This window comes from Schistocerca nitens, chromosome 1 (genome assembly GCF_023898315.1).
Source record: "Schistocerca nitens isolate TAMUIC-IGC-003100 chromosome 1, iqSchNite1.1, whole genome shotgun sequence".
NCBI lineage: Eukaryota > Metazoa > Arthropoda > Insecta > Orthoptera > Acrididae > Schistocerca > Schistocerca nitens.
The window spans coordinates 387,771,225-387,794,194 of record NC_064614.1 but is presented as its reverse complement, the minus strand read 5'-3'; the positions used below and the strand labels follow the sequence as shown (position 1 = coordinate 387,794,194).

Sequence of the window (22,970 nt, the reverse complement as noted above, 5' to 3'; positions counted from 1 at the left end):
GCCTTTGACGTCAGCGGTTGGAACAACAGAAGGATTTAGTTTAGCATGAACTGCTTAATTTCCATCTCAAGTAGTCGTTCAACGTACAATAAACAAAAAGTAATAAAAGTTGTACAGTAATCCCTAATCACAGTTCACGTAGTTACATGCGATTTATATAGCGGGTGATCAAAAAGTCAGTATAAATTTGAAAACTGAATAAATCACGGAATAATGTAGATAGAGAGGTACAAATTGACACACGTGCTTGGAATGACATGGGGTTTTATTAGAACCAAAAAATACAAAATTTCAAAAAATGTCCGGCAGATGGCGCTTCATCTGATGAGAATAGCAATAATTGGCATAACAAAGTAAGGTAAAGCAAAGATGATGTTCTTTACAGGAAATACTCAATATGTCCACCATCATTCCTCAACAATAGCTGTAGTAGAGGAATAATGTTGTGAACAGCACTGTAAAGCATGTCCGGAGTTATGGTGAGGCATTGGCGTCGGATGTTGTCTTTCAGCATCCTTAGAGATGTCGGTCGATCACCATACACTTGCGACTTCAGGTAACCCCAAAGCCGATAATCGCACGGACTGAGGTCTGCGGACCTGGGAGGCCATACATGACCAAAGTGGCGGATGAGCACACGATCATCACCAAACGACGCGCGCAAGAGACCTTACACGCGTCTAGCAATATGGGTGCTTCTAATAAAACCCCATGTCATTCCAAGCATGTGTGTCAATTTTTACATCTGTATCTACATTATTCCGTGGTTTATTAAGTTTTCAAATTTATACTGACTTTTTGATCACCCAGTATATAAGATATACCAATTGAGGATATCCATGCGCCGGCCGGAGTGGCCAGCAGTTCTAGGCGCTACAGTCTGGAACCGCGCGACCGCTTCGGTCGCAGGTTCGACTCCTGCCTCGGGCATGGATGTGTGTGATGTCCTTAGGTTAGTTATGTTTAAGTAGTTCTAAGTTATATGGGACTGATGACCTCAGAAGTTAAGTCCCATAGTGCTCAGAGCCATTTTTTTTATATCCATGCGTCTAAATAGGAAAATGTAGTAAATAGTGTCCACAGTGCGGAACTGCATTTAGGTCTATGAGATACTGCGTCAGATAACGGTACGTGACATGAAATTGTACGAAAATGGTCGGAAATGTCGCATTAGATGCCTACAATGTTATCTATCACTTGTCACCCACGACGCGCTTCAAAAACATCTTCAACAAAACCATGGTGTTTGTTTTGAGTGCCAAGAGAGAGAAAAGCAAAAAGAAATAACGAAAAGTAGCAACAACTAAATAACAACAAAAATAACAGGCTGATTGGTCACGTGGTATCTAATTACTGTCAGTTAATGTCAAAAGAGTTGAGCACCTTCTGTCGCGAGACACTCCCGCTCACAGCTGCTCCACAGCGGCGTGTCGGCGGCGCGCCGCAGTTCGAAAACGGCGCCACTGCCCCACCACACGGCCAGGCAGGTCGGGACACGCTGGAGCAGCAGCGGCCAGCAACAGCCTCACCGCTCACCGGAGCAAACATTGCGGACTGCGTACGTTGTGATGTGCAGTAGTTTAGTATGTATACTGAGTGCCACGCAAGTGACCTGAGATGGAAACTGAAGCCATGAAGCAGCAGCTGCAAACGAGGAAACCGTACACAGCATTCCGGGAATTACGAGCTCTTGACGGTAATGCTTTCCTGGTTCTCTTCTCCGTCAACCGAACGGTGATAAGTACGATCAGAGTTTCTGCATGTTCTGTTTTGCTTATTAATCTAAGGCCCATGTGCTACAATTATTAATCCAAGGCCCGCGTGCTGCAAATAGCAAGTCTCAATTAGACTAAAAAACATACTCGGGCATCCAAGTTAAGACAACAGATGTACCTACACTGCAGTGTAATGAATTACATGTAGCTTCATTTAAATGTAAGTTTTGTTACTTCATTTTCAAAATTTGTGGTGTTTAAGAGCATAAATAAATATGTCTGTGCTTCAGTTTATAATTTGCTCGTTAGTAAATGCTCGTTAGTAAACATATTACACGGCAGAAAGCGTCACACACACTCAATGTTAAATGTTACGACCATAATGGCGGATGAGTAACTCTTTGTCCGACCAGTCTGTTACGAAAGAGCTTACACGACCGAAGCTTACGCATAGTAAATGCTTCAGAATTGTCTTTCTCACATTATGCAATAACAAAAATACATAATCGTGTATAATGTCTGAGAGACAATCAGCCACGCCCTCTAGCACATGACTTGATTTTCATATGTTTGGTTTACATGTGATGTAGATGATGGGACAAAACGTTTATATCAGGTAAGCCCACTGATATAACGGCAAATTCTTGCAAAAGTGATATAAAGCTTTGTCTGTTGTAAATGACGTTAAATTCACTTCTGCTCTCAGTCAGATTTTGTTTCCATGCTTCTATACAGTCATCACGGCTCTAAACATAAGATTCCATTCATTTGTGTTGTGTACACACGAAGAGCACGGAAGTATACATAATTTTTTGATTAACTGTCTTGATCGCGAAGTTTTTTGAACAGTCATAATAATGTAAAAATAATACGTCTACATAGTTTTGACTTGTTGCAAGGCAGCATAATAAAAGATAATGAGGATGGCAATAGCCTACCCGGAAACCTCGGAGACTGGTAATTCTGATCAAGAAAAAATTTGTGATCAAGACAATCAAATAAAAAATTATGTACATCATATGATCGCTATCCAAATTGTCAATTTATGCCGAATACTATTCACCATGGAGATAGGTTGTATGAAGTAAGCTAATGTCATTATTTACCGTTCTGTAATAAAAGTAAACCTTTTCCTACAATTATTTTACAGAATTACTAGTATGTCTGGCCACATGCTGATGTTTCATTTACCAGTGCTGGTAACGAAACATAATTATGTTGAAGTAGATACTAATGGCGGAGCATTCTGCAGCTCACAAATCGTGCCTGACGTTAATTGTAATATTACCCGGTTTAGCTGTATCTACGAACGTCGACATGTTGCGGATGAATGGCCCTTTGACTCACAAACAATCCTGTATTATTGCACAGCGGATTTCTGAAATCAAAGTTTACAAATGTTTGGTATTGTTTCCAACTTAAAACTTACATCATCCAGGTTTTGAAACTCCCACCGAGTGGGAGGCTTTGCAATATTGTTACTTCTGCCCGCTGTTTATTACTCATTTTTTACCGCTACGGTCACCAGAGCCATTTAAACCTTTTTTTTTTTTTGTTATTGGACTACTGGTTTGAAACAGTTGTGCACTAACACGGAAACGTTTGTCATCGAACTCAGCTTTTATTTATAAAATTAAAATAGCAACAATATCTGTGACATTAATGTTACCAAATAGAAAATAAAGGTCAGATGATTCAGAAATAAGTTTGCTTTATGAACTTTACTATCTTCGTTTGTCAGTTAATAAGTTTAATTCTTGAGAAATTACTCAGTAATTAATCATAAATACAGCTGTGTGTCAAATACCGAGAGCAGGGCGCATAAAATTCATTCCAGCAGAACTGATAATGAGGCAAGACTAGTAGCTATGATTTATTTAATGATGCTCGTAAGTCTATAGTAAAATGAACATAAATTTTTGATCTCAATATGAACCTTTTTGGAGGCAGTTTTCATCGTCACAATCATCACCACCATCACCACCTTCTTCTTCTTCTTTTTCTTCTTCTTCTTCCAGGCAGCTCAACAAGAGATGCTGCAGCCGGTACACTGCTGGCATACTCTTTAATTTTCAAATGTCATCTTAAATTTTTCCTCGTTTTTGTTGGATGTTTTCTTAATTTTTCATTTTTTCCCCCACTCAAACTGTTTTCCATACGAAAGATGCTTTTTACAAACACATAAATTCATTTTTTTTCCCTCTGTAGCTTTGTCTTCAACATGACAACGCAAGAAAAAGTTCCTATTGTATTATGATACATTTGCTTTTCTTTGCAAGAACTCATTATCTATTGTGAAATCCAGCCAACCTGGACAGCACTAACATCAGCTCCAAAATGCAACTCGCCTGTCTTGCTCGCCGCAAACATTTCGATCTTACCGGCCGAGTCGGTACTGGCTTGATTGTGCAGCAAGTCTTTCATAAATACGAATGACGAGCTAAGAGTAGGGGCAGAAGAGGGAGAGGAGAAATTTCCCCACACAAAAGCTAGGACGCAATATGACGGAAACCAGAGGAGAGATTGCGGTTTTACACGCCAGTCCATATGTCAGTGAGGTGTAGCAATTGTTATTTAAGAGCGTAGTGCACAGTATTACGCCCTCGTTTTAAATGAAACTGCCATGTTATTGTAACTGGCATATCTTCCATCATATTTTTATTAAGGGGCTTTATCGGCACGTTTTAAGAACAATAAAATCTTCAAGTCCTTCGTGGGCGTAACTTCACTTCAGACTTTTTTTCTAACACTACGACAAATATATGCATCTGATGTCTGGAAAGAGAGCGGTATTATAATTGAAAAACTTTGACACAGTTGGAAAGAAGCAAGAGAGAAGCTTAATAAACAAAGATTTTTGAGGAAAATTTCTGTTGGATTAATTGTCATCTGGATCACTAAAAGACCTGAACTAATAATCCCATTAGTAAATATTCGATAGTAACAAAAATATTGCAAACTACATTTTCTTCACTGTTGAAGTTAGAATTTTTTATTGAATTTTATTGTCCACTGGTGCACATTCCACGCAGCAGCACTAGTCTCTTGCACATACTGTAAGTAAGTGTTATCTCCATAATGCGCGTGAAAAACGCGTAACCTAAATAATCTTCTAATGATTAAAACAACAGTCCAGATCGCAATAATATTTGTTTATCATTACCGGTTTCGGCTTGTGTTTTTCAAGTCCCCTATGGCTGGTACTGGCGGCTCCTCGGTTCCTCACGTGATACCACGATCGTACACTGTGTTGACAGTGTACGATCGTGGTCTTGAAAAATCTGATTATGGTTTTAACGTAAGCCGAAACAAGTAATAATAAATAAATGTTATGCTATCTCGACTGTTGTTTTAATTAATATTAACACTAGATCGCTGCGCTCCATAGACAATGTCGCCTAAATTTACAGATCTCCTGATGTTGAGTCGCATGAATAACATAGGGATTCTAACGTCAGTCATTTGGCTGTGGAAGCTGAATTGAAGGAATCACGTCCTTACTTAGTGGCGTTAGGTATCGTTAGAGGTCTCTACGGATACGGGCGTCCATCTTAATACTGACTTCGAGGATAAGATCGATGACGAGGAAGATAGCCACGTATGTGCGGATAATTTGCGATAATAATTTACATTTGTGGTTTAAAGTTAAAGCACAATCTTAGTGTTGTGTTGGCAGAAGAGCCAACACCGTGTTACTAATGGAGGCCGAAATGCACGCGTTGCAGCTCACGCAGGCTGGCGTGAGGAGGGAAGAGCTATACTGACGTGAGGTCTGGAACATGACAAGGAATTAGAATTCAGAAAGCAGACGTAATTAGTTTGATACTTAACTTTAATCCATTAATGATGAACGTCGCTCTTGACTGTACACGATTCACAATATTATCTGTTCTCAGAATTCATTCTAATTACTGAATATGGCGCCTTGCCAGGTCGTAGCAAATGACGTAGCTGAAGGCTATGCTAAATTATCGTCTCTGCAAATGAGAGCGTATGTAGTCACTGAACCATCGCTAGCAAAGTCGGCTGTACAACTGGGGCGAGTGCTAGTGAGTCTCTCTAGACTAGACCTGCCGTGTGGCGGCGCTCGGTCTGCAATCACTAATAGTGGCGGCACGCGGGTCCGACGTATACTAACGGACCACGGCCGATTTAAAGCCTACCACACTTAGTACTATGATTTACTCAATTATTGTTGATTTCTCCGTCTTCGCTTACTGCAGTTAATTAAAGAGAATATTACACCAGACTTGCCTCGCTTTTATTTTCAAAGCATCTTCTGTGGTTATTCTGGAAATATGGATTTATATGTTCGTTCGTTTTGTTTGCTATAGACTAAGAACAGTATTTCTTTATAAAGTTGGCGCGCAATATACTGCGGTTTTTCTGCCTCTTGTTCAAATATTCTGCAAATCACTGTTTTTCCTTCGCCGGACAGTGCTGACGCTGAGAGAGCACTCGTTGTTCGTGTTGTTTTATTGTCCCTTTTACTGCATATAGACAAAACAAAGATCGTACTAATGTAGGACCACTATATTGAATTAGCACTTATAATTCCGCTTTAAAAATAATGTTGTTTGTAGTGGAAAGTAAACCGACGTTTTCCGTCGACACACGGCGTTGCATAAAAGACGTGATGAGCACTATTTGTCTGGGCTGACTCCAGCTACACAATGCGAAAACGAAATTGCAAATATCTGCTGAAACACAAGAGAAAATGCGCCTGACGACTCTTAGGGGAGGCACCCTGTGTAATTTATAATTCTCTCTCTGCCCACCCCCACAGTCTAATACCTCTCTCTCTTTCTCTCTCTCTCTCTCTCCACACACACACACACACACACACACATACGCACACACACACGAACTTTATATAAATTGCAAATGGTTGCCATGGCGCCTCACTGAACACAAGTTTTCGGAACCACTTGAAAATGTCCTGATTTAAAGGGCGAGACTAGTAATAGGACGCAGTAAAGTTCTCAACAACAACTGGAGTCGTTTTCATTAATTAAATAATATGCAATTATTTTGTATGAGCTTACTCAACTGAATTTTTCGATGGGCAACTTGTACGAATGAAGACCAAGTTTCGTCCTTGAAATGGCGCACTCAGCCTCGTCGTATTATACTGTATGTGCCGCCTATAGCACGGTCATCGGGAGTTACTATTTAATTATCCTGCTTTACTACAAAAATGTGACCGTGAACATCGAACTACCCAACCCCATATTATAACAAAATTTTGAGTACTCGCGGTTATAAGACCTCACGTTTAGTGCACAAAATAATAACTTCTGATTAGAAACGAAGAAAACACTGACGATAAGTTGATGGTTGACGTAGGTATTGTCAAGGACGTAACGTTTAATCATATAATAATATGAAATCGTAATAAATGTGGTATTCAGTCACACAGTCGTACATGCAAACTACACTCTCAGTAAAGCACGAAGCAGTATTGATGTTAACACAAATGATACTGTGTAGCTAATAAATCTACTAGTTTACTGCAATGGCTGGAAAGAGCGTTTGTAAAGCAACTGTATACTTCAGTGCCCTACTTAAACTAAAATTTCAAAATGGTGGGTTTTAGAATAGTCAACAAAAGGAAGAGTCCTCTACATCGTATTTAATTTGGAAATTCCACAACATGAACGCAAAGAATCATTGAGAAACTGTATTTTACAAAAGAATGTCGAACTTACGTGAATTTTTACCGTGAATGTCGTGACTCAGTGTCTCTCCCTCAGTCCTTCTGTTGCAGTGTTACGGTACGTTAAATAATTCATAGTGGCAAACCTTTTCTCTGACATCTCCATATACTGTTACTGTATACATATTTTGCCATATGTTTTTCTTCGAACATCACAGGTACACACAGCTGTACTCAGAACACATGACGACGACCAGCCAGAGACTATTAACGCCATACTGTTGAAATAATAAAGTCCCTGGCTAACTTGTGCATTTTTCTTACGGACATAACAAAATACATTACGTACTATCCTTTCCTTTTATTACACATTCTACTGTTTCTGTGTTGTTTAGCGTTTTAGAGAATGGATCACAATATAATAATGTCTACAGTTACGAGTTCCTTCAGACAGGAAGAGACAACATTTATGCAAACAGTCCCTTACGCGACCAACATATGACTTTACTTCTAAGTTTTACGGAACATTGGCACTTACATGAAATACCTCAAATTGAGTTACTAATTGCAGTTAACAAATAAACGAATGAAATTTATGCTGTAACTTTATGTTTTGAAAGTGTATGTTTTAAATGTATGTTATTGTATTAATTGTGTCATTTAACGCCCATTTAAACGTGTAACTCTGGCTTTTAGAAGAATTTTTCTAAGCAAAACGCTGTCCGTTGTAGGTTGTAAAATTTTCCGTTTGTTTGATGTTACGCATGAATTAAGACAGTGAAGTCATTATCAACCACGTATATAGCATGATCTGCATCAAATAGGAACACAAAGATTTAATATAGATGATGCCAATATTGATGTGTGGTTAAACAAGTGGACTGACACTTAATTTACATCCCACATCTCGTCCTGCATCTATCATAGAGATACTATGCATGTTCTTGATGATAACTTCACATTCTAAATCCACCAATCGCAGCAAATAAACGGAAATTTTTACACCCTAATCGCTGGTTCGACTCTCGTTTCCGTCATATTTTTTTTTTTTTTTGCTCATTGTGTACTTATCGTTTTTACGAAAATTCCTTGTAAATTGTGGGGAAACGCGATAGGAACGTGGCATTTGAACGATGTTCTTGATGCCGTGAAAATTATTGTTTTCCGTGTTTTTACGATGCTTATCACAGGCTCGTGTGAGGACGCACCTGTTGTATGAAACTGACTAAAGTCTTTATTAATATTTTTTTTAAAGAATCAGTTATTAAGAGTTAAGGTATTTACAATGAAAATTGGAATTTTGTGTGCAATATATAACTACTAGAAGCCGACCTCGGGGAAGATCAGTTTGGATTCCGTAGAAATGTTGGAACACGTGAGGCAATACTGACCCTACGACTCATCTTAGAAGCTAGATTAAGGAAGGGCAAACCTACATTTCTAGCATTTGTAGACAATGTTGACTGGAATACTCTCTTTCAAATTCTGAAGGTGGCAGGGGTAAAATACAGGGAGCGAAAGGCTATTTACAATTTGTACAGAAATCAGATGGCAGTTATAAGAGTCGAGGGACATGAAAGGGAAGCAGCGGTTGGGAAGGGAGTGAGACAGGGTTGTAGCCTGTCTCCGATGTTATTCAATCTGTATATTGAGCAAGCAGTGAAGGAAACAAAAGAAAAATTCGGAGTAGGTATTAAAATCCATGGAGAAGAAATAAAAACTTTGAGGTTCGCCGATGACATTGTAATTCTGTCAGAGACAGCAAAGGACTTGGAAGAGCAGTTGAACGGAATGGACAGTGTCTTGAAAGGATGATATAAGATGAACATCAACAAAAGCAAAACGAGGATAATGGAATGTAGTCGAATTAAGTCGGGTGATGCTGAGGGAATTAGATTAGGAAATGAGACACTTAAAGTAGTAAAGGAGTTTCGCTATTTGGGGAGCAAAATAACTGATGATGGTCGAAGTAGAGAGGATATAAAATGTAGACTTGAAATGGCAAGGAAAGCGTTTCTGAAGAAGAGAAATTTGTTAACATCGAGTATAGATTTAAGTGTCAGGAAGCCATTTCTGAAAGTATTTGTATGGAATGGTGCCATGTATGGAAGTGAAACATGGACGACAAATAGTTTGGACAAGAAGAGAATAGAAGCTTTCGAAATATGGTGCTACAGAAGAATGCTGAAGATTAGATGGGTAGATCACATAACTAATGAGGAAGTATTGAATAGGACTGGGGAGAAGAGAAGTTTGAGGCACAACTTGACTAGAAGGAGGGATCGGTTGGTAGGACATATCCTGAGACATCGAGGGATCACCAATTTAGTATTGGAGGGCAGCGTGGAGGGTAAAAATCATAGAGGGAGACCAAGAGATGAATACACTAAGCAGATTCAGAAGGATGTAGGTTGCGGTAGGTACTGGGAGATGAAGAGGCTTGTACAGGATAGAGTAGCACAGAGAGCTGCATCAAACCAGTCTCAGGACTGAAGACCACAACAACAACAACATATAACTGGGCATAAGAACACGCTCATTTTCTTAAGAAATAATTATATCTCTTTATTAGCATGTGTATGACAATTTTTGTATTTGAATGATGTAGGCATTCCAGTTGAACAATGAAAATAATAATAACCGAACCGCTGCTTGAACCAGCTATTACCAACTTCTTGTTCGCGTTTGCGTATTTTACGCTTCACAGAAATTCTCGAGAACGTGCATCTTTGTTTAAAAGGTTGCGTCGGCTGGGGAGCGGGTCCGTCTCACGTGCATGGCAAGTGAACATGCTGCCACAGAACCAGAAGCCCCACAGAAAAATTTTTGTTATTTTAGTGAATTAAACAACCTTGGGAAACTTCAAAGTCGATTTTCTCGAGAATTTTTGAGAGACATGGAATGGCCTTGGAGCTTTGATATTTGAGCTCTGAGCTTCAATCCGGAACCGCACTGCTGCTACGGTCGCAGGTTCGAATCCTGCCTCATGCATGGATGTGTGTGATGTCCTTAAGTTAGTTAGGTTTAAGTAGTTCTATGTCTAGGGGACTGCTGATCTCAGATGTTAAAGTCCCATAGTGCTTAGAGACGTTTGACATTTGAGCTCTGATCTTTAAGTACAGTAAACAATAAAAAAAATTAGAAATCCGATGGCCGAGTGTTTCCCTTGGTATTGGTGTTTACTTGCTATTGCGTGGTACAAATCTACACGGAAATATGAAAAAAAAGAGAAAAATCACAATAAAAATTATGATCACTGTACCAAGGACGCTGTTCAAATTATACAAAATTACTGTAGTTGTTTCTTTGCGTAAGATGAGAAAGCTGCCGTCGTAACTGCGTGCGTCACAGAGGCGTGGCTTGCGAGTGCACATGGGCCTGCGATCAGAGGCACAGAATTAACAGGTGGCTAGGAGATGTAAATGCTGCACTTTGCTGCGCCATTGTATGAGATAGTCCCTAGTATGATATCCGCCAGTTGAGTGAAAGAAGCCTGGAGGAATATTAAATGAAAATAAATTCAACTGCGAGAAATCTAAGCACACCAAAATGTGAATCGCCGAGGCGTTTGAAATGAACTAACACCACGATTTTCTTGACAAATAGTCGGTGCGTGACACAGTTTTTTAACAATCCAGTTTTATAAAAAAAGAATATATTTTCTTACACACAACTTACCAACTTCATGTGCAGATCGCAAATCTGGTTCAGTTGTGACAACAACTATGATTGTCGTCATTACAAATCATTGCACTCAGTGCTGAGCGTTGCGACCCCATGGACAGGCGTCTGCATCCTGGACGGCTACCGGCTTTTCTTAGGGCCTGCTGAGTAGACAGACTGGAAATCATCTTGATTTCATCCATCCACCTGCTCGCTGCTCTTCCCCTCTGTCTCGTACCCTCGATAAAGGTTTTATTCTGAATTTTCTTTATCTATCCTCACAACATGACCAAAGAGCTGGAGCATTTTTTTTGTTGACACGAGAAAAAAGATTTCTAGAGAAATAAAGGTTGTCAGTAATGAACATACACTACTGGCCATTAAACTTGCTACGCCACGAAGATGACGTGCTACAGACGCGAAATTTAACCGACAGGAAGAAGATGGGGTGGTATGCAAATGATTAGCTTTTCAGAGCATTCACACAAGGTTGGCGCCGGTCGCGACACCTACAACGTGCTGACATGAGGAAAGTTTCAAACCGATTTCTCATACACAAACAGCAGTTGAACGGCGTTGCCTGGTGAAACGTTGTTGTGATGCTTCGTGTAAGGAGCAGAGATGCGTACCATCACGTTTCCGACTTTGATAAAGGTCGGATTGTAGCCTATCGCGATTGCGGTTTATCGTATCACGACATTGCTGCTCGCGTTGGTCAAGATCCAGTGACTGTTAGCAGAATATGGAACCGGTGGGTTCAGGAGGGTAATACGGAACGCCGTGCTGGATCCCAACGACCTCGTATCACTAGCAGTCGAGATGACAGGCATCTTATCCGCATGGCTGTAACGGATCGTGTAGCCACGTCTCGATCCCTGAGTCAACAGATGGGGACGTTTGCAAGACAACAACCATCTGCACGAACAATTCGACGACGTTTGCAGCAGCATGGACTATCAGCTTGGAGACCATGGGTGCGGTTACCCTTGACGCTGCAACAGAGACAGGGGCGCCTGCGATGGTGTACTCAACGACGAACCTGGGTGCACGAATGGCAAAGCGTCATTTTTTCGGATGAATACAGGTTCTGTTTACAGCATCATGATGGTCGCATCAGTGTTTGGCGACATCGCGTTCAACGCACATTGGGAGTGCGTATTCGTCACCGCCGTACTGGCGCATCACCCGGGGTGATGGTATGGGGTGCCATTGGTTAAACGTCTCGGTCACCTCTTGCTCGCATTGACGGCACTTTGAATAGTGGACGTTACATTTCAAATGTGTTACGACCCGTGGTTCTACCCTCCATTCGATCCCTGCGCAACCCTACATTTCAGCAGGGTAATGCCCGACCGTATGTTGCAGGTCTTGTACGGGCCTTTCTGGATACAGAAAATGTTCGACTGCTGCTCTGGCCAGCACATTCTCCAGATCTCTCACCAACTGAAAACGTCTGGTCAATGGTGGCCGAACAACTGGCTCGACACAATACGCCAGTCACTCACTACTCTTGATAAATTGTGGTATCGTGTTGAAGCTGCATGGGCAGCTGTACCTGTACACGCCATCCAAGCTCTGTTTGACTCAATGCCCAGGCGTATCAAGGCCGTTATTACGGCCACAGGTGGTTATTCTGGGTACTAATTGCTCAGGATCTATGCACCCAAATTGCGTGAAAATTTAATCACATGTCAGTTCTAGTATAATAGATTTGTCCAATGAATACCCGTTTATCATCTGCATTTCTTCTTGGTGTGGCAATTTTAATGGCCAGTAGTGTATTAGTCTTCTTTCGGTTCATTTTGTGCGCAGCATCCTGCGTTAGCACCAAAGCTCAAATGCTTCGTATGCTGCTTGTGTCTGGCCTTGAGGGTCCGTGTCTCGTAAGCGTAAAAGAAGAAGGAAACCACGAGTCTATCAACAAGCCGGATCTTTGAATTGTTCGTTATCATTCTCTTCTGCCAGATCCTGGTGAGCTGCCTTATAGCCACTAGCTCTAGTGTTATCCAGTTTCTCACCTCATCTTCACAACTGCCTTTGCCGCAGTTCGTTGAAACACGACAGTTGAAATAACGCACGACTTCCAGTTCCTTTAGTCGACCTGTGACCTGTACCTTTGCTCCTCGGTTAATTATGAGTTTAGACTTGCTGAAACTGGTTTCCAGTCCATATGACAGACTAAGCTCATTTATTTTGTTAGTAGATCAGCAACTTCATCTTCGCTCCAGGCTTTTGCACGGTGTCATCGGCAAATAGGAGGTTGTTAGTAGTTGCTCCATCAGTCAAGATGCCTTTAGGTCAAAATCAAATGCTTTTCTAATGACATGTTTGGCATAAATGTTGTACAGTCGGGGAAGCGAAGGGGATAAGACCTAATCCTGTCTGACGCCTGTAGATACATTGAAACAGTGCCAGTACTTGTCGTCACAGCCGCGAGGTGATTATTGTATAGACTTCTGATCGGTGCCAGCAAGTGTGGAGGGACACCGAACTCTGCAAGCACCTGTCACATTTCCCAGACAGCACAGTCAAACGCTTTACTGTAGTCAAGAAAGCAGATGAAAACAGGAACACAGTACTCTAGCGATATGTTAGTTATTTGAAGTTTCTTGAGGATCTGCTCAAAAGTTTCTTTCCCTTCAACAGAACCCGCTTGTTCTCTGAATATGTGAGGCTGAATATACGGCCTCAGACTCTGGTTCAAGACGTAAAGGAAAATTTTGGTAGCATGAGATATGATAGCAGTAGTTCGTGATTAACCTTTTCTTGAGCAAGGAGATAAAGACAGATTTCGACCAGTCTTCTGGCCACTCCTCAGTTTTCCATACCCTTTTACACAATGAACGCAACACATCTGTACCTTAATGCCCCTTTTTTTTACCGTCTCCCCAGATTTGGGGATTTACAATTCTTCTGATGTTGACTTGCGTTCTCTATTTTACTACATATTACTGGAGGTTCTAACGTAAGTTACTGAACTGCTTGAGTGACAATACTGTTGTTAATTCCAGAATACTACTTCTGACACTTCTTTTTTCTTCCTTAGTTTTGATAGGATTGCCATTCTCGTCGTCTGCCACCCACATACGAGATTTAACTTCGCTAGTGATGCTGTTGAGTTTCTTGGAGAGCTCAGGTACCTGAGTGTAATTTTGATGTTATTCTATCTCATCGCAGACACCGTTAATGAACTGTAATCTATCTCTCCTGCAATTCTGTTAAATTTATTCGCACGGTTTCTTATATCTGTCATGACCCTGGGTGGTGTGGAGACAAGTTCTTCCCATATTGCTTCTCTCTTCAAGTAATGGTGGTGTGGACTGTGATATCCATGGACGTTTTGCTCTTTGTGGTCGTTCTGATGCCGAAGAGATGAAGAAACAACCTCCTTCAATCGATACCATGCTTGTGGTGCTGGTGATTCCTTATCAAGATTGATGTCGTGGAGATTTATCATACAAGATCACTAAATTCCCGCCGGCCGGAGTGGCCGTGCGGTTCCAGGCGCTGCAGTCTGGAACCGAGCGACCGCTACGGTCGCAGGTTCGAATCCTGCCTCGGGCATGGATGTATGTGATGTCCTTAGGTTAGTTAGGTTTAATTAGTTCTAAGTTCTAGGCGACTGATGACTTCAGAAGTTAAGACGCATAGTGCTCAGAGCCATTTGAACCATTTTTGAACTAAATTCCCGAAGTGCTTTCTTGTTTGCGAGTTTGAGCTCTCTTTGTCCGCTCTTCTTAGTAGATTTCAGCTTAATCCGTGACTTCGTGGATAGATTGTGATCACGTCCACAGTGAGGTCCAGGAAAGGTCCTACGGTTAGATCAATGTCTTCCAGCGTCTTCACACAAAGATTCTAGGTGCACCGTTGTCTTTGGTGATGGTCATGGTGTTCACACTGCAAAAATGCTGGTGGCGGTTTACAGTTATCTTCCGCTGTTCACAATATACAAAACATTTACTAAGCCAGCAGCCATACACATCTGGTAACTTCTGTATTATCGAAATAGTTGATTCAAAATATTTATTGTAGTACAGCCTATTCATTTCTTAAACAGCAGTTACTAAAGTCGACTTTGATTTAAGAGTGGTGCGTGTAGTAATAAAACGAAACTCACCGGCAGAAGGAGCGTGAAGGCCATGTGAAACTGATAGCTCAAGTGCATCTTTGTCGTAATTTTGACATTGAATTTTATTGTTTAAAACATTTCTTGAAAATATAACGTGTTCCATGTAAACAATCCATAACACACACACATCTCCGAATGGCTACTGCAACAAACATCGATCTCAGTTGCCTACTGTGTACTTCTCTTGATCTCCTTCTGCAATTTTAACCCCCTCCCCCTTCACTAAATGGACTATTCCTTGATGTCTCAGAATGTTTCCTATCAAACGATCCCTTCTTTTAGTCAAGTCGTGCAACAAATTTATCATTAACGTCGATATGCAGCAGGATTTTAGAATATATATTGTGTTCGAACATCATGAAGTAACTCGAAGAGAACGATCTATCCACACATGGTGAACATGGATTTAGAAAACATCGTTCTTTTGAAACACAACTAGCCTTCTATTCACACGAAGTGTTGAGTGCTATCGACAAAGGATTTCAAATTGATTCCATATTCCTAAATTTCCAGATGACTTTAGAACCGTACCTCAAACTGGTTCAAATGGCTCTGAGCACTATGGGACTTAATTTCTGAAGTCATCAGTCCCCAAGAACTTAGAACTACTTAAACCTAACTAACCTAAGGACGTCACACACATCCATGCCCGAGGCAGGATTCGAACCTGCGACCGTAGCGGTCTTGCGGTTCCAGACTGTAGCGCCTAGAACCGCCCGGCCACCATGGCCGGCTATGATTTACATCAGTTTACAGCTTGATCGTATTTTTTTTTCGACATTCGACATAGTCACCATTTCTGTCGATGCATCTTTGTAGACGCTGTGGCAGGTTTTGCATGCCCATGTCATACCAGCTCGCCGCCATGCTGTTCAGAAAGTTATGAACCTCTTCTCTAACCTCGTCGTCGGAGCTGAACCGCTTTCCGGTCAAATGTTCTTTTAACCTAGGGAACAGGTGATAGTCACTGGGCGCCAAGTCAGGACTACAGGTTGGGTGGGTGATTATATTCCACTGAAACTGTTTCAGGAGAGCAACGGTTTTCCGAGTGATGTGTGGGCGAGTGTTGTCATGGAGAATGTGTACGCCCTTGGTCAACATTCCTTTTCTCCGGTTCTGGATTGCCTTCTCGTGAAGCATCAATTTGGGTACCTGAGAAATAATAATATAGGCGAGGCAATACTAACTTTACGAGTTCTCTTAGAAGACAGATTACGGAAAGGCAAAACAACGTTTATAGCTTTTGTAGACTTGGAGAAAACTTTTGACTATGTTGGCTGAAATACACTCTTTGAAATTCTGACTGTTACAGAGATAAAACACAGGGATCGAAAAGTTATATACGACCTGTACAAAAAAAAGACGGCAGTTATGGGAGTCGAAGGACATGAAAGGGAAGCAGTTTTTGAGGAGGAAGTGAGTCAGGGTAACACAACGTGAGCAAGCAGTAAAGGAAACCAAAGAAAATTTGGAGAAGGAATTAAAGGTCAGTGAGAAGACATAATGACTATGGGGCTTGCCGATGACACTGTAATTCTCTCAGAGACAGCAATGGACGTGAAAGGGCAATTGGATGGAATGGACGATGTCTTGAAGGGAGGATATAAAATGAACGTAATCAAAAGCGAAACAAGGGTAATGGAATGTAGTCGAATTAAACCAGATTATGCTGAGGGAAGTAGATTAGGAAACGAGACACTTAAAGTAGTAGATGACCTTTGTTATTTGGGCAGCAGAATAACTGATGATGGCCGAAGTAGAGAGAATATAAAATGTAGACTGGCAATGGGAAGAAAAACGTTTCTGAAGAAGAGAAATTTGTAAACATAAAATACAGACTTAAGTGTCAGGAAGTCTTTTGTGGACGTATTTGTCTTGAGTGCAGTCTTGTACCCGAAGTGAACCATGGACGATAAGTAGTTCAGACAACAAGAGAATAGAAGCCTTTGAAATGTGGTGCTGCAGAAGAGTGCTGAAGATTAGATGGGTGCATCGCGTCACTAATGAGAAGGTGTTGAATAGAAGTGCGGATAACAGAAATTTGTTGCACGACTTGACTAAAAGAAGGGATCGTTTGATAGGAAACATTCTGAGACATCAAGGAATAGTCCATTTAGTGAAGGGGGAGGGGGTTAAAATTGCAGAAGGAGATCAAGAGAAGTACACAGTAGGCAACTGAGATCGATGTTTGTTGCAGTAGCCATTCTCGCAGTACCTGTCAGCGATAATTGTGGTCCCAGCGATTCAGCTCCGACGACGAAGATATGAAAGAAGAGGTTCATAACTTTCTGAACAGCATTGCGGCGAGCTGGTATGACATGAGCATACAAAAACTGCCACAGCGTCTACAAAAATGCATTGACAGAAATGGCGAATATGTCGAAAAATAGCTGTAAACTGATGTAAACCATTGTAGAAATAAACAGGTCTATGTAATTATAAAAAAAATAGGAGCCCTTACTTTTGGGATTACCCTCGTAAAATGCTAGTGCAGGCATAAGTGTTTCGGAGCGCACTGTTCAAAGGCCATTGTTGAACATGGAGCTCCACATCACACGACCTCTACGTGTTCTTGCGTTCGCCCAATAACATCTTCAGTTATGATTGCAGTGGACACAGCATCACTGAGTTTTCACCGTGAATCAATAGAAACGTGTCGCCTGTCGAATAAATCGCTTTTCTTGTTACACTAGGTCGATGGTTTGGTCGTTGCACGCCATCATCCAGGCTAATGGCTGCACGAAACATTCACCGCGCCACAGAAGTAGGACGGTGAGGGCAGAGTTACGGTATGGGGTGCATTGAGTTCGCGTCCATAGGATCTGTGACGGTAATCAAAGGCATCAGACACTAGTCGTCTACGTGAACATTATTACGGACCACCTGCATCGCTTCATGCTTGAAGTCTTCCCCTACGGCGATGACATGTTCCAGCAGGATAACTGTCTGTGTTGCAAGGTCAGAATCGTGCTACTGTGGATTGAGGGACATTATAATAAACTCAGATTGATGTCTCGGCCAGCGAGATCTGTATTTATTGAAACACATATCTGGCGCCAGCTGCATGCCGGTAAACCACCATCCCGTAATTTGCAGGAATTGCTTGACCTGTACTTAAACATCTGGCGCCACATCCATCTGAAATCTTCTCAATGACTTGTAGAATCCGTAAAATACAGAATCTCTGTTGTACTGTGTTTGATAAGTTGAACAACACGCTATTAAACAGGCGGTCGTAATGTTTTGGCTCATCGGTGTAAATTTCGAAAGTATTTCGTACCGCTATGGAGCATCAACAGTGTCTGTCCTTTCAGACATGCATGAAGTATTACAAGCCTGCGCTAGCACACGAGGATCACAATACGCTCTCGCTGTTGCGAGAATCCAAGTAATGTGGCGAGCATGCGATGATGGATTTAGTGGACTATGATACAAGGATGTAGACAGTCTTATACAGGGTGAGTCACCTAACATTACCGCTGGATATATTTCGTAAACCACATCAAATACTGACGAATCGATTCCACAGACCGAACGTGAGGAGAGGGGCTAGTGTAATTGGTTAATACAAACCATTAAAAAATGCACGGAAGTATGTTTTTTAACACAAACCTACGATTTTTTAAATGGAACCCCGTTAGTTTTGTTAGCACATCTGAACATATAAACAAATACGTAATCAGTGCCGTTTGTTGCATTGTATAATGTTAACTACATCCGGAGATATTGTAACCTAAAGTTGACGCTTGAGTACCACTCCTCCGCTGTTCGATCGTGTGTATCGGAGAGCACCGAATTACGTAGGGATCCAAAGGGAACGGTGATGGACTTTAGGTACAGAAGAGACTGGAACAGCACATTACGTCCACATGCACCTTTTTATTGGTCTTTTTCAATGACGCACATGTACATTACCATGAGGGATGAGGTACACGTAGACACGTGGTTTCCGTTTTCAATTAGGGTTCAAAATGGCTCTGAGCACTATGGGACTCAACTGCTGTGGTCATTAGTCCCCTAGAACTTAGAACTACTTAAACCTAACTAACCTAAGGACATCACACACATCCATGCCCGAGGCAGGATTCGAACCTGCGACCGTAGCAGTCGCACGGTTCCGGACTGCGCTTCAATTAGGGAGTGGAATAGAGTGTGTCCCGACATGTCAGGCCAATAGATATTCAATGTGATGGCCATCATTTGCTGCACGCAATTGCAATCTCTGGCGTAATGAATATCGTACACGCCGCAGTACATCTGGTGTAATGTCGCCGCAGGCTGCCACAATACGTTGTTTCATATCCTCTGGGGTTGTAGGCACATCACGGTACACATTCTCAATTAACGTACCCCACAGAAAGAAGTCCAGAGGTGTAAGATCAGGAGAACGGGCTGGCGAATTTATGCGTCCCCCACGTCCTATGAAACGCCCGTCGAACATCCTGTCAAGGGTCAGCCTAGTGTTAATTGCGGAATGTGCAGGTGCACCATCATGCTGATACCACATACGTCGACGTGTTTCCAGTGCGACATTTTCGAGCAACGTTGGCAGATCATTCTGCAGAAACGCGATTTATGTTGGAGCTGTTTGGGCCCCTGCAATGAAGTGAGGACCAATGAGGTGGTCGCCAATGATTCCGCACCATACATTTACAGTTCACGGTCGCTGTCGCTCTACGTGTCTGAGCCAGCGAGGATTGTCCACGGACCAGTAATGCATGTTCCGTAGATTCACTGCCCCGTGGTTTGTGAAACCCGCTTCATCGGTAAACAGGGAGAACTGCAACGCATTCTCTGTAAATCCCATTGACAGAATTGCACTCGATGATTAAAGTCATCACTATGTAATTGCTGATGTAGCGACACATGAAACGGGTGAAAGCGGTGACGATGCAGTATGCGCATGACACTATTTTGACTCAGTCCACCGGCTCCCGCAATGTCCCGTGTACTCATGTGTGGGTTCATGGCAACAGCAGCTAACACACCAACTGCACCCGCTTCTCCTGTGAGGGGCCTGTTACGGACCCGTTTGCGTGCTACGACCATACCTGTTGCATACAGTTGGCGGTAGATGTTTTGCAATGTGCGGCACGTTGGATGCTCTCTGTCCGGGTACCGTTCTGCATACACCCTGCAGGCTTCAGCTGCATTTCGTCGACACTCGCCATATATGAATATCATCTCCGCCTTTTCTGAGTTCGAATACACCATGGTCACAGTTCCTACAACACTACACTATCACAGACGTCTGGTAACACGGTGTAGTACAGTTGGTCTGCGTGCGGAGACGAATGCAGAATAACACTAGCAGCAAGCGCTACATGCGGACACTGCGACAGCTAGACCAAACCACAACAGTGCACTACAGCCACACTCGTAAACACGGTCGTCATCGTAAACATGTCCCTGCAGATGCTGCTCGCCGACCGTGGCCCGTGTTTGTTACAACACGCAACTGAACGTCGGAGGTTTCAAGCGTCAACTTTAGGTTACAATATCTCCGGATGTAATTAACATTTTACAATGCAACAAACGGCACTGATTACGTATTTGTTTATATGTTCAGATGTGCTAACAAAACTAACGTGGTTCTATTTTAAAAAAACGTAGGTTTGTGTTAAAAAACATACTTCCGTGCATTTTTGTATCGTTTGTATTAAACAATTACACTAGCCCCTCTCCTCACGTTCGGTCTGTGGAATCGGTTCGTCAGTATTTGATGTGATTTACGAAATATATCCAGCGGTAACGTTAGGTGACTCACCCTGTATAACATACATACTGTGTAAGTATGGGTCGCACTGGGGAGTGTGCAGTCACAGCCGTATTGGTTAAGGTGACAACTCACAATAAGCGGGAAATCCGGGTTTGAGTCCCAGTCCGGCTCAAATTTTCATTTGTCAGTATTGGGTGGTAGAATTATACTTACAACAGTTGATTTCAAGGAACAACTTTTGGTACCATAACTTATTCTAAGTTACTTAGCTGGCTCTGTTTATTCATGTTTACATATTCCATGACATAGCTATGACCACACTTTCGACGCATTTCATGACACTCGACACGTACTTTATCCAGTTATGTTTAATTCAGCGATTTTTTCTTAATTTGTGAAGGCTACTGTAAATTTACATGTTTATCTGTGGTAGTCAAGTACAGTATGCACGACTAGACTTTGATTTCCTCCATACCGAAATACATTCCTATTATTTGCTAATGAAAACTATATGAGTTCGTATGTTCCAAGTATTTTGAATGTTGAATACTTTACACAGGTTTTCTTTGTTCACAGTACGCTAGAGAAAAAACTTCTGTTGTTCAGTTGGAGGGTTTTAGAACGTCATAGAAAAGGTCATTTTAATTGTTGGTCTTATTTTTAAACCATCGTCATTTAACACCATACCAATAGTTCAACTTCACGTAGCATCAGCTCATCTTGGTAGGTAATACGGAAATTGCAAATTGTTCTGTATTCTCATACTTATCTTGATAACACAGATGTCTACAGCATTGAGCATTAATATGCATGTAATAATTGATTTCATCCGGCTTTTAAAACTTACATCAAAAACTAGATCTGTCCTTTCACGCTTTTGACTCAACCTCATATTGGCATCCCTGGCTGGTAATTAAGCACCTGACAATGAGAATGTTTAATGTAAACGAAACTTTCTGGCTCCATAAATTATCCTTTCAGCCCTGTTAATTGTTTTACCTCTGTTCGCTCATAAAACTAACGAAGCCGAAAAGATGATGAAGTCTTAAAGCCAAAGCAATAAAATGGCCCTTGCTTCCCGCTGTAGCCTCATCGTAAAGCTGTCTCTGGAGTAATTTACGAAAGCAAAACAGGCGATTCATTTGCTAGAGCAAATTTTCGACACAGGCTTTCAGGATTCTCTTCTTGTGTGGTTTGTGTATCGAGATAACATTTCTACAAATTCCTTTCGAGCTACAGTGGAATTTTGTTGAACGTGCCGTGTTCCCAGAGTTCGGTTCCACAGGTGCATAGAGCTGTTATCGTAGTCTCTGTCGTCAGAGCACGAGAAACAAGCCGTGCTTCGCTACCATTAGCGGTTCTTATGGGCCAGGGGCGAAATAGCGTCTGACAGAGGAATGAATGCTTTTAGCGTAATTGAAAAGCAAAACCCGGTGAGAGAGCACATTAAATTACGTCGGACGTTTCTTGCGATATTCCTCTGACGTATATGTTGGGTTGCAGAGAACCCTCGCGCACCAAATACCGCATCTTAAATAATGCACAGGTGAAGAAAGCTTTCAAAAACCGTAAAATATTCGTTAGGAAAGTACAAAACTGCGTGTGATAAATGGTTAATAATAGTGTAAACGTATGATGTATATGCTCTGAAAATGCATATCACGAAAATCCTATTGCCAACAGTGACGGGATGTAACACAACTATTTATTTCGTAACTATACTTATTCGTTTTCAGAAAAGCACACGAAAATGTTAACTCTCTAAGCGCTACTGAAGGATCTGTCAACATCCAATGTTTCGAGTAACATCTACGTTTGCTATGCAGGTGACTCAGCATTGTATATTCAATTGAAAATTCCGATGGAGCCAAAGAGTAATGGTTTAATCGAGTCTTCCAGACAAAAGATCGGAAGGTAGGAGGCTTCTGTAAAATTTGGAAGATAGGAGGCGAGGTACTGCCAGAAGTAAAGCTGTGAGGACGGTGCGTGTGTCGTGCTTGGGTAGCTCAGTTGGTAGAGCACTTGCCCGCGTAAGGCAAAGGTCCCGAGTTCGAGCCTAGATCCGGCACACACTTTTAATCTGCCAGG

At 41.7% G+C, this 22,970-nt stretch overlaps 1 protein-coding gene across 2 annotated transcripts in view; it reads left to right on the top strand.

Moving 5' to 3' along the window:
* The first annotated feature begins 1,502 nt into the window (after positions 1 to 1,502).
* LOC126235782 (uncharacterized) overlaps positions 1,503 to 22,970 on the top strand; it is a 79,937-nt gene continuing 58,469 nt past the window's right edge. Inside the window, exon 1 of one of the 2 annotated variants that reach the window (XM_049944602.1) lies at positions 1,503 to 1,696. In XM_049944602.1, the coding sequence (XP_049800559.1) occupies positions 1,618 to 1,696 (79 nt within the window). In that variant the 5' untranslated portion in view covers positions 1,503 to 1,617. Of the gene's footprint in view, positions 1,742 to 22,970 lie in introns of both variants that reach the window. The other variant, XM_049944594.1, reaches the window with a different exon arrangement.